The sequence below is a fragment of the Amblyraja radiata genome, chromosome 24 (genome assembly GCF_010909765.2).
Source record: "Amblyraja radiata isolate CabotCenter1 chromosome 24, sAmbRad1.1.pri, whole genome shotgun sequence".
Taxonomy (NCBI): Eukaryota; Metazoa; Chordata; class Chondrichthyes; order Rajiformes; family Rajidae; genus Amblyraja; species Amblyraja radiata.
In genome coordinates this window covers 14806563-14819995 of record NC_045979.1, presented here as the reverse complement: position 1 = coordinate 14819995, position 13433 = coordinate 14806563, and the positions used below count along the sequence as shown (strand labels likewise).

The 13433-nt window shown below is 42.9% G+C and overlaps 1 protein-coding gene across 3 annotated transcripts in view; it reads right to left on the bottom strand.

Moving 5' to 3' along the window:
- lad1 (ladinin 1) overlaps positions 1–13173 on the bottom strand; it is an 86856-nt gene extending 73683 nt beyond the window's left edge. For all 3 annotated transcript variants that reach the window (XM_033042468.1, XM_033042469.1, XM_033042470.1), the window contains exons 1-2: positions 13068–13173; positions 12894–12983 (exon numbers count right to left, since the gene is read on the bottom strand). In XM_033042468.1, the coding sequence (XP_032898359.1) occupies positions 12894–12983; positions 13068–13090 (113 nt within the window). In that variant the 5' untranslated portion in view covers positions 13091–13173. The remainder of the gene's footprint in view (positions 1–12893; positions 12984–13067) is intronic.
- Between the last annotated feature and the right edge of the window lie 260 nt (positions 13174–13433).

Here is a 13433-nt window from a genome sequence, read left to right as displayed (position 1 = left end):
GCTGTTATCAGGCAACTGAATCATCCTACCAACAACTAGAGAGCAGTCCTGAACTAATATCTACTTCATTGGAGACCCTTGGACTTTGATCTTTGATCGGACCTTATTGGACTTTTTGTTACACAAAATGTTATTCATGTTATTCCCTTCATCATGCATCTGTACACTGTTAATGGCTCGGTTGTAATCGTGTATTGTCTTTCTGCTGACCGATGAGTACGCAACAAAAGCTTATTACTGTACCTTGTTACACGTAACAATAAACTAAACTAAACTAAACTAAACCTCACCACTGTCCAATAAATCTACCAGAAGTACTGCCTGAAGAAGGCAGGTATTATCATCAAAGACCCACATAACATAAGTTCTACCTACATTGCTTGGGTAAGGCTTGGGTAATCTCCCCACCATCGAAGGGATCTACAGTTGCCACCTCAATGAGACAGCCAACATCACTGGAGACTTACACTACCTTGGCCACACTCTGTGAAAACTAACGTCCAGGTTCAGGTGCAGCTTCTTCCCTAATAACATTAGGCTACTAAACACTACAACCTCCAAATAAGATCTAAACTACATAGACTTGAGGACTATTTTTGTCTTTGCGCTATTATTGTTTGTTTGTTTTTTTAAATATTTATTCAGAACTTTTATTGTTTATTATGGGTTTTACAGAATAATGTGTTTACATACCTGTTGTGCTCCTGCAAGTATGAATTTCATTGTACCGTTTCAGAACATATGACAATAAAACACTCTTGATCCTTAACATATTCAAAATGACAGACCATGTAATATATCTCCGGACTGTTTCAGCATGGCTCCCCGATTTGAAATATATTTTCATTATACATTTTAAATAAGCATTTTTGTTAGAAAATAGTACTACAGCACAAGCATTGAACTAAATATATCTCCATAACTTAACATGAATTTAAATATGCACATGGTGTTCTTTCAATTTAGTTGTATCGAGAGAAATGGAAAAAGACCGATAGTTAACCAATCTTGCCAAAAAGATTTAAATTAATAAATACTGAGAAAGTATTCATGAACTAAACCAAAATAAGCACAAAACCCCACTAATATACACCACACATATTTTACTGCATCCTAACGCACTTAATATCGCATGAGCCACTTACTCATATCTCAAAGCTTCAAAGCACAGCCTACTGCACAACCACAACAGACTATCCACCCTAATACATTGTCAAACACACAATGATACCTTTCCCTCTCTCTTGCAAGACAAGATGGAGGCAGCTGAAACTAACTGGAAATAATACGTACTCCAAAGGCGCACAGGTTAGTAAGTTGATTGGCTTGGTATAATTGTATAAATGTAAAATTGTCCCTAGGGTATGTAGGGTGGTGTCAATGTGCGGGGATCGCTGGTTGGTGCGGACTCGGTGGGCCGAAGGGCCTGCTTCCACGCTGTATCTCTCTAAACTAAAGCAATCTAAACTGGAAGGTGTGGCCTCAACTGTGTGTGCTGCACACATGGTAATGTTGGGACTGCCCATAAATGGAACAGCCATCCCCTGCGACTGTGGAAACCCTAGAACCATTGAATGTGATCTTATGCTCACATTCAATGCTCTTTTTAAAAGTTTATTGTGTAATCTAGAGGGCTGTGTTTATAGCTTGATGTTGTCGAGCTGGAAACAATGCTGTCAAGCTGGAAAGGGTGCAAAGCAGATTTATGATGATGTTGCCAGGACTCGAGGGCCTGAGCTATATATAGGGAGAGGTTGAGCAGGCTAGGACTCTATTCCTTGGAGTGCAGGAGCATGAGGGGTGATCTTACAGAGGTGTATAAAATCATGAGAAGAATAGATCAGGTAAATGTTCAGTCTCTTACTCAGATTAGGGGAATTGAGAACCAGAGGACATAGGTGTAAGGTGAGGGGGGAAAGATTTAATACGAACCTGAGGGGTAACATTTTTACACAAATGATGTTGGGTGCATGGAACGAGCTCCAAGAGGAGGTAGTTGAGGCAGGTATTATCGCAACATTTAAGAAACAATAGGCAGGAACATGGATAGGACAGCTTTAGAGGATATGGGCCAAATGCAAGCAGGTAGGACTAGCGTAGATGGGACACGTTGGTCAGTGTGGGCAAGTTGGGCTGCAGGGCCTGTTTCCACGCTGTCTGACACTATGGCCTGTTATGCTGCTGTAAGTTCCGTTTCGGTACATATGACAATTATACTCTTGACTCTTGCTCCCATTTGATCTCTGCAACCCAAAGTATCTTCTGATTTTTCCAGCTACAGACAGTGTAAACAAGCACCGCCATTTCACTCAGCCCTCACACTGTGTGGGAACACCACACAGTGGGATTGTTCTTTCCTTGGATAACAATGTATTGTATTTTGGCCGGGGAAACAAAATAGTGAGGTAATTTAATTTTACACCTCCAGACGTTGGCCGAGACTTGATTTCCAGAGAGGGTGACGGATCCAGATAGGCTCCCAACATTTCGATGAACACTTTAAATGCCTTGGCATGGATGTATTTGTGCCAAGTGCTGGGGAATAGCATAGGTAAGTACTAGATAGCTGGTGAGGCATGTTTCATTGCTGTGTGACTTTATGACTCTAAGGCTTACTGATATCAGTTTAGATCGCTCTGCTGCATGTAATTTAAAGGTTAATAGAACAAGGATCCGCACACGATCAGTGGACTCTGAGCAGGACAAATGCAAGGCCTGTAAACAGATGTCGGGAAAGATGTATGTGATAAATATGTGCTCATTATACCTCCCCTTCCCATTCCAATCCCTATACTGACCCCTCTGTCCCGGGCCTCCTCCACTGTTAGAGTGAGGCCTCATGCAAATTGGAGGAACAACACCTCATATTTCGCTCGGGCAGCTTACAACCCAGTGTATAAGTTTTGATTTCTCTAATTTCAAGAAATCCTAGCATTCCCTCTTGCTCAGCCCCTCCCCCACCCTAGTCGTCCTGCCAGTTCCACTGTTCGCATCCACTTTGTTATCACCTCACCCACATCCAACAATGAACCATTGTGGGCTCCACCTTTCCTTGGTCATCAGTGCTGGCTCTGATCTGAACCTTTTCATATATCTCTAGTCACCCTCCCCCTACTGATTCTCAGACCGAAGAAGGGTCTCGACCCAAAACGTCACCTATTCCTTTTCTCTAGAGATGCTGCCTGACCCACTGAGTTACTCCAGCATTTTGTGTCTATCTTCTCATGTGATAAATATGTCAAACTATTTCTATTTTTCATAATTCACACTGCATTTACTTCACTTTGCCTTGAGGTGAGCTGAAGACTTTAAGGTTAAGCCAAACGTGTAGTTATGAGTGAAGTAATTATGTCCCGCTGTGAATGACTGTACGAGTAAAGATTAAATTACAGCTACCATTGTGACGGCTGATGAAGTATCCCGAGAGTAAGTGTATTGTCAAAACTTTGGCCGGCACGGCTACCAAGTAAAACCTGTTTTATAAAATATTTGTTCAGCTGATTTCTGGTTTCCAGCTCCTGCCTTTAGTCAACACTCTGTCTCGACTTTGTATATCTGAACATAGTGCGAAAAGAAATGGTGAATTTCCTTTATCACTATTATAAGGATGACAAAACACTCATGAGTCAATGGTTGGATTATTCCTGCATCTGAGTGTGCAATTGTACATGTTTTTGAACACTTCCCAGGTGCTGCTGGTTGAAATAGCTCAAAGGAACTGAAAAAATCTGTCCGACATATGAAACACTATGTTGAAGGAAGATAGACACAAAATGCTGGAGTAATTCAACGGGTAAGGCAGCATCTCTGGAGAAAAGGAATAGGTGGCATTTTAGGTTGAGACCCTTCTTCAGACTGAGAGTCAGAAGGGGAGGGAAACTGGTGCAATGAAACGGTGCAGAACAAACCACAGCCAGCACCAATGACTCAAGAAAGGTGGAGCCCACAATGGTCTATTGTTGGCTGTGGAAGAGGTGATAATGAAGGGATACAAATGGTGGAACTAGCAAGAAGACTATAGTGGTGGAGGGATAGAGAGAGAGGGAATAAAGGGCTATTTGAAATTAGAGAAATCAATATTCACACCGGGTTGAAAGCTAGTTGTAAGAAGTTGCATACGGCAATTGTGATAATGAAGGAATATATGGATGTGGGCAATGAAACTAGCAGGATGACTAGGGCAGGGGAGGATCAGAGGTAGAGGGAATGCAATGGTTATTTGAAATTAGAAATATCCATATTCATAGTTTTTCAGCTAGATAGAGGAATACTCTTATCCCATATCAACATCAGAAAGTGACACAACGGCTGGGGTCACTCAGCAGGTCAGGAGGCATCTCTGGAGAAGGTGGATAGGTGACATTTAGGGTCAAGTCCCTTCTTCGGACTTGAGAGATGCAGAGTTACTCCAGCACGTTTTGCCTTTTGTGTATTAACCAGCATCTGCAGTTCGTTGTTTCACTATCATAGAGACTAGCCGGGTTTCCTCGTAAGTATGTGATATTCCATATGACATGGGACACTTAAAACTCAAACTTCAATGTTTCTGATGACTTTTCCAATAACAATGATTTTTGACTCACAGAAAGTATTCAAATAGGGTTGTGAAAAATTGCAGCAGGATCTTGCGGGCTGAGGAATGGTTGATGGAATTTATTGCAGAAAAATGTAAGGTATTACATTTTGGCAAGTCTAACATGGGCAGGACCTACACAGTAAATGGTAGGGCTCTGGGTAGTGTTGTAGCGCAGAGGGATCTAGGAGTGCAGGTGCATTGTTCCTTGAAGGTGGAGTCGCAGGTGGATCGGGTGGTCAAAAAGGCCTTCGTCAGCCAGAGTATTGAGCATAGAAGTTGGGAGATCATGTTGCAATTGTATAAGACGTTGATGAGGCCACATTTAGAGTATTGTGTTCAGTTCTGGGCACCGTGTTATAGGAAAGATGTTGTCAAGCTGGTACGGGTACAGAGAAGATTTACGCAGATGTTGCAAAGACTAGAGAGTCTGAGTTTTAGGCAGCGGTTGAGTAGGCTGGGATTCTATTCCTTGGATTCTTTGCAGGATGATAAGGGGTGATCTTGAAGAGGTGTATAAGATCATGAGAGGAATAGATCGGGTAGATGCCCAGTATAGGTGAATCGAGGACTAGAGGACGTAGGTTTAATGTGAAACATAGAAAATAGGTGCAGGAGTAGGCCATTCAGCCCTTCGAGCCTGCACCGCCATTCAATATGATCATGGCTGATCATCCAACTCAGTATCCTGTACCTGCCTTCTCTCCATACCCCCTGATCCCTTTAGCCACAAGGGCCACATCTAACCTCCTCTTAAATATAGCCAATGAACTGGCCTCAACTACGGGGAAGGGGAAAAGATTTCATAGGAATCTGAGGGGTATCCTTTTCACACGAAGGGTGGTGGATCTATGGGCAAGCTGCCAGAGGAGAGAGTTGAGGCATGGACTATCCCAACATTGAAGAAGTAGTTAGACAGGCACATGGATAGTACAGGTTTGGAGGGATATGGACCAAATGCTGGCAGGTGGGACTAATATAGCTGGGACATGTTGGCCGGTGTGGGCAAGTTGGGCTGATGGGCCTATGTCCACACTGTATCACTCTATGACTCTAGGGTTGGCATGGGCTTCAGATTCAGTGTAACTGCTAATTTGAGACCATCCTCATATTTCGAAAAGGATCACAATTCACTGACGTTTGGAAACAAGAAACTGCAGATGTTTTTTTTTGCTTTAGTTTCCAGCATCTGCAATGGCTTATATGTCTTGGATTAGAGTAGGTGGATGTTTGATGACTGGTGCAGATGCAGTAATGAAAGAGCATGTATCCATGTTGTCTGACTGTGATCTCCTTTACAGCCAAGGTGCGATTCTGAAGCATCAGTTGTAAAAGCATTCTTCATTTAGCTTGAATTAGCTTCCCCATTCCTTTCCCATTAAAATGGGCCTGTTTTCACAGCACCATTACAATTTAGTTCAGTTTTAGACCACCAAGTTCACACCAACAGGCGATCCCTGCACATTAACATTATTCTACACTAGGGACAACTTTTAGATACATTCCAAGCCAATTAATCTACAAACCTGTAGATCTTTGAAGTGTGGGAGGAAACCGAAGTTGTCGGAGAAAACCCAGGCGGTCACGTGGGGGAACGTAAAACTCCATACAGACAGCACCCATAGCCGAGATCGGACCCAGGTCTCTGGCGCTGCAAGGCAGCAACTCTACCATTGCGCCACCGTGCCACTATACCATCCATACAATGATGGATTGGTGTATTTGCTGTCACACCGCGCATTTCTGATTTACAGTGCCTTCCATCAACAATACAGTTTGAACTTGCTAAAGAGTCTTCACTCATTATGAACAAGTCTGCGGCAGTAGAAATCCACACAATGACAAACTAGTTGGTAAATAACATCTTAATTTAAAAAATATTTCCCCTAGGCATTGTTACAGCTTGTGGGATAAATATTACACAATTCCAGATCTTTGTTGTGTGAATAAATCTCCAAGATATGAGGCACTATTCTCCGTTTTCATTTTGAATAACTTTGATTTTGTTATTGTTTGGATCACCTTGCTATTGAAACTCTTGGTTGTCTTCAGCTGAAGTGAATATGATGAATGTTGGACATCCCACTGTTCGCGATGGCCAAACTGGTCTCCATGGTAAACTTTGTGGCTTTTGTTTTTTCTACCAACTTTTTTTCCACCACCTCTCAACAGTGAAATTTCCCTCCCACGATAGGAAGCTTTTCCAGAAAAAGGCTCTGGAACAAAACTGTCCCCGTTCAAGGAGGAACGTTTCCCGTCGCGGAGGGGGGCATCAACAGGCGGTAGGAGCGTTACCCGGTGTTCCGTAATTCCCCGACACCGTGCCGAGCCCAGCCCGCTAGTACCCGATAGCGGGCTGGATGCATAGCCACCCGAAGAGGCAGCCGGCAGGTGTTCCTGATTTCGGACGGGACGTCTCTCCACCCGCACGGGGGGAGAGAGAGCCGCCTGAGCCGCTGGAGCGGCTCACGGAGCAGGTGCCTGCGAGACGCGCTGCTTGAGGGGCGCTCTCGCTACTACAAGGCACAAAAGCTCCAGAAAAAGGCGGTAGGGACAATTACCGGGCGCTCCGCTATCCCCATCACCGCGCCGAGCCCAGTCCCGCTAGTGCCTGAACTGCGGGCTGGATGTCTAGCCATCCGAACAGGCATCCGGCCGGTGGCGTCCGATTCGTCGGATGGGGACATGTCTCCACCTAAATGGAGGAGAGACAGCCGCCTGAGCTGCATCCAACAGCTATTGGAGCAGCTCCAGCGAGATGCGCAGAAAGAGCGCTCTCGCGGAGGGAGGTCAGGCACCCCCTCCACAGTGTTTCATGCACTGCCCTCTGCTCCCTCATTACTGGAGGCTAGCATTGGTGACCAGGGCTGGGCTGGTCTGGAACAGGGGCAGGAGGACGAATTTGGGAGTATGCCAGGGGTGCAGGAACAGGAAGAGCTGTTGGGTGTGATGGACCGCTTTGTAGCAACCCCACGGGCTGGAGCACCGCTGGAACCAAGAATGGCGGCCAGCATCAACCATATATCCAATAAACCATTACTGGAAAAGGTGCTCGCTGAGGTGCTGAAACAACACACAGCACCAGAAAACTGTGAGGCCCTCAAAGTAAAAAGTGTCAACAGCCAAATCTGGGGGCATGTGGGGTCACACATCCGGACCCAAGAACTCAAGCTACAGCGGATCCTAAGGCTCCTGACGTCGGCCATCACAGCCTTTGCTCGTTCCGTGGAGACCACGGAGATGGATACCTGCCAGCAGGATGTGCTGGCATTAATGTGTACCACACAATTTGAGATCAACAATCTCCGGAGGGAAACATAAGACCTGCCCTCAATCCCAAATTTGCTGGCTTGTGTAAAGCCCCAGCTGCGGAGACGGACGCGCTGCTATTTGGGAAAGATCTCAATAAAAAACTGAAGGAGATGGAGGAAGCATCAAAAACCTTCGGCCTAATGAGGGCAGGCCCCGGGACGAGCAAACCAAGACCTCCGATACCCAAGCGGCAGCACCCCACGGCATCCACCAGTCGGCTTCCGCAATATGGGACTGGTGAACGCTTGGGGTCCGCACATTATCCCCAAAGATCTTTTTAGAGCAGGGCCCGCAGCGGACCCTCTGGAAAATGCGCCTCCCCCCAACATCGCCAGCACGTCAGAACAAAATCTTCAGGAAAATGAAGAAACAGAATCGCCAATAACCATGGAGGTAGGTGGGTCTGGTCCCTACCAGCATATAGAGAATAAGGGTGCTTTATTAACAGGGGGGAGATTACACTTGTTTAAAGAAGCATGGGGTATGGTCACGAGTGACAAGTATATACTCAACAGAAACGCCGCCAGTTCAACAATGGCCCCAAAGGGTATTTCTCCCTCCGTCAAAGAGAAACGTGAGGGACAAGCTGAACTGGTGAGACTTATCACAAAGGGGGTCATCGAAAAGACCAAACATGAACCTTTGGAATTTGTATCGAATATATTCACTAAAACCAAAAAAGATGGTGGCTGTCGCATCATCATTGACTTAACATCACTAAACAAATTTGTTAAGTATATACATTTCAAAATGGAGACATATGTTACTGCCAAACAACTGAATTCCAAAGGACACTTCATGGCAAGCATTTATCTTAAAGATGCTTACTATCTAGTACCCATATACAAGGATCATCGCAGATACCTAAAATTTATCTGGATGGTACAAAACATTGCCCCATGTCGGCATCCCTTCGCACAAGATTATTCACCAAAATATTGAACCCAGCCATGGCAATACTAAGAAAACAAAAACATATTGTCATGGCATATCTGGATGATATTCTGATAGTAGGGAAAACGATGGAATTGGCTGTGGCAGCAGTATCAGCTACAAAACAGCTCCTCGAAACTCTGGGGTTCGTCCTACATCCAGATAAATCTAAGTTGAAGCCATCCACTATCATGGACTACCTGGGCTTCACAATTAACTCAGTCCATATGACTGTTACCTTGCCAAAAGCAAAAATGGTTGAATTAGCACAATCATGCAACAATTTAATGGTCAACGAGCGACCAACTATTCGACAAGTAGCAAGAGTAATTGGGGAAATGGTAGCAGCATTTCCGGCTACACAATTCGGACCTTTGCACTATCAAAAAATTTACAGAGAGCAAAGGTACAGGCAATAAAACGACATACAGGTCACTATGATCATGTCATGAACTTACCCACTGAAGCAATATCAGAGCTACAGTGGTGGGCAGAAAATGTTTGGCATAGTTTCAGCCCTATCTTTATCACTAACCCTACTTTAGTTACTCAAACAGATGCCAGTGCTCAAGGCTGGGGAGCGACTAACTCCATATCCAGCACAGGTGGTAGATGGACTAACCTAGAGTCATCATTACTACTTACACTGGGCATTAACTATCTAGAGATGTTGGGCGCCTTTTATGGTTTAAAAGCATATGTATCTAATATGCAGCACTTGCATGTTCAGTTACAAATTGATAAATACTACGGTGATGGCTTATATTAACCATATGGGTGGCATAAAATCATTATCATGCGACAAATTGGTCAACATGATTTGGCAATGGTGTGTCGAAAGACATATTTGGCTATCAGCTACTTACCTACCAGGTAAGCTAAACACCCATGCCATGAGAAAATTAAACGCCTGGGTTGCAAGTTTGAACAGACCTTACCTGGAACTGGGATTGTCCAAACAAACCATCACCACCATGTCGGCATCCCTTCGAACATCCACCAAGAGGCAGTACTTAACCAGCATCAAAAAAGGGAGAAGTACTGCCAGGAAACAGGGACAACATACGCAACAGCTACAGCCACCAACATACTGGAGTTCCTGGCCTATCTACACCACGATGTAGGGATCAGCTACAGTGCCATCAACACAGCGCAGAGTGCTCTTTCTGCTTATCTCAAACCTGCGCCAGGACAACAGGCGATTGGATCCCATCCACTGGTTTTAAAACTGATGAAGGGCATTTACAATATCAAGCCCTAAGCCCAGGTATACCCATATTTGGGATATCAGTGTGGTCCTGACATATCTCAGGGAATGGCCACCAGCCAGATCCCCTGGCCTCGAGCAAGCTACACTAAAGACGCTCATGTTGATGGCACTTGTATCCACTCAGAGGGTCCAGTCACTACACCTATTGCGACTGGACAACATGATCACAGCTCCAGACCAGATCTGTCGTTATCCAGTGACTGGTCAAACAGAGCAGACCAGGAACACCTAATCCAGTCGTGGCTTACCCACCAGAACCACGGTTATGTGCCATGACCCACCTACTATCCTACATAGACACAACCAAAATATTCGAGGGAGATGAAAAGCCTTGTGGGTCAGTCACAAAAACCTTATGGTCGGGTGACGAGCCAAACCATTGCGAGATGGCTCAAGCAGGTGCTAGAAACTGCTGGGATAAACACTAACATGTACAAATTTTATTCCACCAGGGCAGCATCCATGTCGACGGCTAAAGAATGGACATGCCTATAGACCACATCCTGGCTACAGCAGGATGGTGGGGGGGGGGAAAGACCGTTCAGAAATTTTATAATAAGAGGTTGGCAAAACCTGGTTTATTTGCAGTAAAGATTTACGAACTGCAAATATTTAATTCTTTGTTGTTATTGTTTAAAAAATACTATTGTGTTTTTCTACAAATAGACTCATTGGTTGATTACGATAACACTTCCTCCCTCAAGAACTTCGGCAGTGAGTGAAATGAAACTGTTACACGGTTTGAAATCACAGAGCTTTGAAATCTTCACGTAGTCACTCACGTGACTCCGAAGTAAAATAGTAAGATTAAACGAGAACTTACCAGTTTGAAGTTTGATCTGTATTTTATGAGGGGTTACGATGAGGGATTACGTGCCCTCTGCTCCCACCCTCATTATATGGATCAAACTAATAAATTGATGTCTCCTTATCTTTACTATGTTTACTTCAAAATAACTGTGTCTATCTGTGATTCCACACCGCTGCTTGGAAGTATGCCGCGCCTGCGCACTGAGCGGGTTCTTCACGTAATCCCTCATCGTAACTCCTCATAAAATACAGATCAAACTTCAAACTGGTAAGTTCTCGTTTAATCTTACTATTAATCATCATTTATACTCAATTTAATATCATCATAGATCTCATGATCAACTGTCCCCTTTAAAACACTAATTTTATCATCTGTTCAAATTTGTCTGTCGATTAAAAAAACTGAGTGTCCTCTATCACATCTCTGTCTTATTGCAGCTGCTATCCCCTCAACCCCTCCCCCACCCCCCCTCCCTCCCCACAATTTATTTATTTATTTATCTGTTTTATTTATTTTTTATTTTTTATCTTTATTTTTTATTTATTTATTTATTTATTTAAAAATAAAAATAAAAAGTCGTATTTGTGTGGATGTGTACGTATGTGAGTGTTGTTTGTTCCCGGGTGGCGAGGGTGGGTAAGGGTAAGGGTAAGGGTTTTGAGGGTCGTTTACATACTGTTGTACAATTATGTCCTGATTATCACTGTCTGTTATCATTGTATGTATGCAAATTGCTGTTAAATTCAAAATTCAAATAAAAAGATTTAAACTAAAAAAAACAAAACAAAAATATTTCACTTTGAATAGTTTCTCCTGACAAGATATTGTAGGAAAAGCATTCATTCTGCATTCATGCCACCCATATGTTGGACTTAAACCAGGAAATAATTAATCTCCTTTATGCAATATTATCATTACCCAATGTGGGGTCATAAAGACCCAATTAAGACCTCAGAAAGGGTGGCACAATGGCACAGCGGTAGAGTTGCTGCTTTATAGACCCAGGGACCCAGGTTCGATCCTGACTATGGGTGCTGTCTGTACGGAATTTACATTCTCCCTGTGACCGTGTGGGTTTTCTCCAGGTGCTCCGGTTTCCTCCCACATCTCAAAAATGTAAATTGGCTTCTGCAAATTGTCCCTAGTGTGTAGGATGTAACTAAGGTACGGGGTGATCGTGGTCGGCGTGGACTCGGTGGGCCAAAAGGCCTGATTCCACGCTCTATCTCGAAAGGCAATTGTAAACTAAACGCAAAGATAGCAAATAACTTGCAAAGATATTCGATGGTGTGATACTAGTTCAATATTTTTACTTGGTAGGTTCACTGATTTTATACGTAGTTGTTTTTGCTGACTCAACAGGAGTTTTAAATTACTCCATTCATTGTCAATTAAAGGCTAAATAAAATCAGTTGAGATAGCACATATTTTTACATGATACCTGCATGTTCACTGGTCACAAAAAAATATCCATCATTTAAATTGGATCTTGATAAGAGAAAGATTGGGAAGCACACATCTATGCATATAAACCGTATATATGTTTTTTCCAATATACCCACTGTGGAATGGAATCAATCAGATACTGTCACAAATATATCTATCCAAATATGTAATCTGATATAGAAATGGATGTTCATGTTTAATATTTTTCATGACCTAACACTGTAAAAAGTTTGATCAATTAAGTACCTTTTAATTTATATTTAGAAATTTCAATATTGATTTCAAATATTGTAAGCCTGTTATATTTCATATCTTAATACAAACTGAAATAAATCAATGGGAGTTTGCTGATTAAATACCTATTTAATCTTTAAAAATACCAGTCTGTTTCTTCTTCATGAAATATCATGGACTTGGAGAGCAGGAAATAAATTCAGTAACTTATTTTGACGTCTTGAAATTCATTTCAGAGATGTAGATACTACTGCTTTATATAAGGAAAAACTAACTTGGATAAAAAATGGTCACTTAAGTACTTTAGTAATTACCTTGTTGAAATATAATAGCACTTTTTTCCTGTTGTGTGAAGTTCTGGTAAAGTCTTTCTCCCCAAATCTCCATTGCAGTCATTCTTTAACCTGGAAGATTATATATCTCGTTGTATAATACTACTCAAAAATAAACATTGTTTGCTGAAATTACATTAAAAAAATACTACATACTTCAGTTTAAATGTTTTTCTCATCTCCCTGATTATTTTGCTCTGTTTCTTCAGCTACCAATGAATACATCCAAGTGTTGAATGGTGAATGGTGGGGAGGTGTAGACTTGGCAGTACCACGGACAGGTTTAACAGGGGCTGATCCACTTCGCTAAAGAAGGGGTGTTGCTGCAGTTCTACTCAAACAGGTGGCGTGGCGATATCTGCAGTGGCCTGAGGCACATTGTTTTATCTCAATATTGGTCAATGTTTTGAAGCTATCAAATCGTTAATCCGGAACTGATTAAAAATAATTGCGACACTTCAAACTAGTGAACAGGGTGGTTGCCTTATCAGTTGGAATCGTCTTTATACCAGGAATTAAATT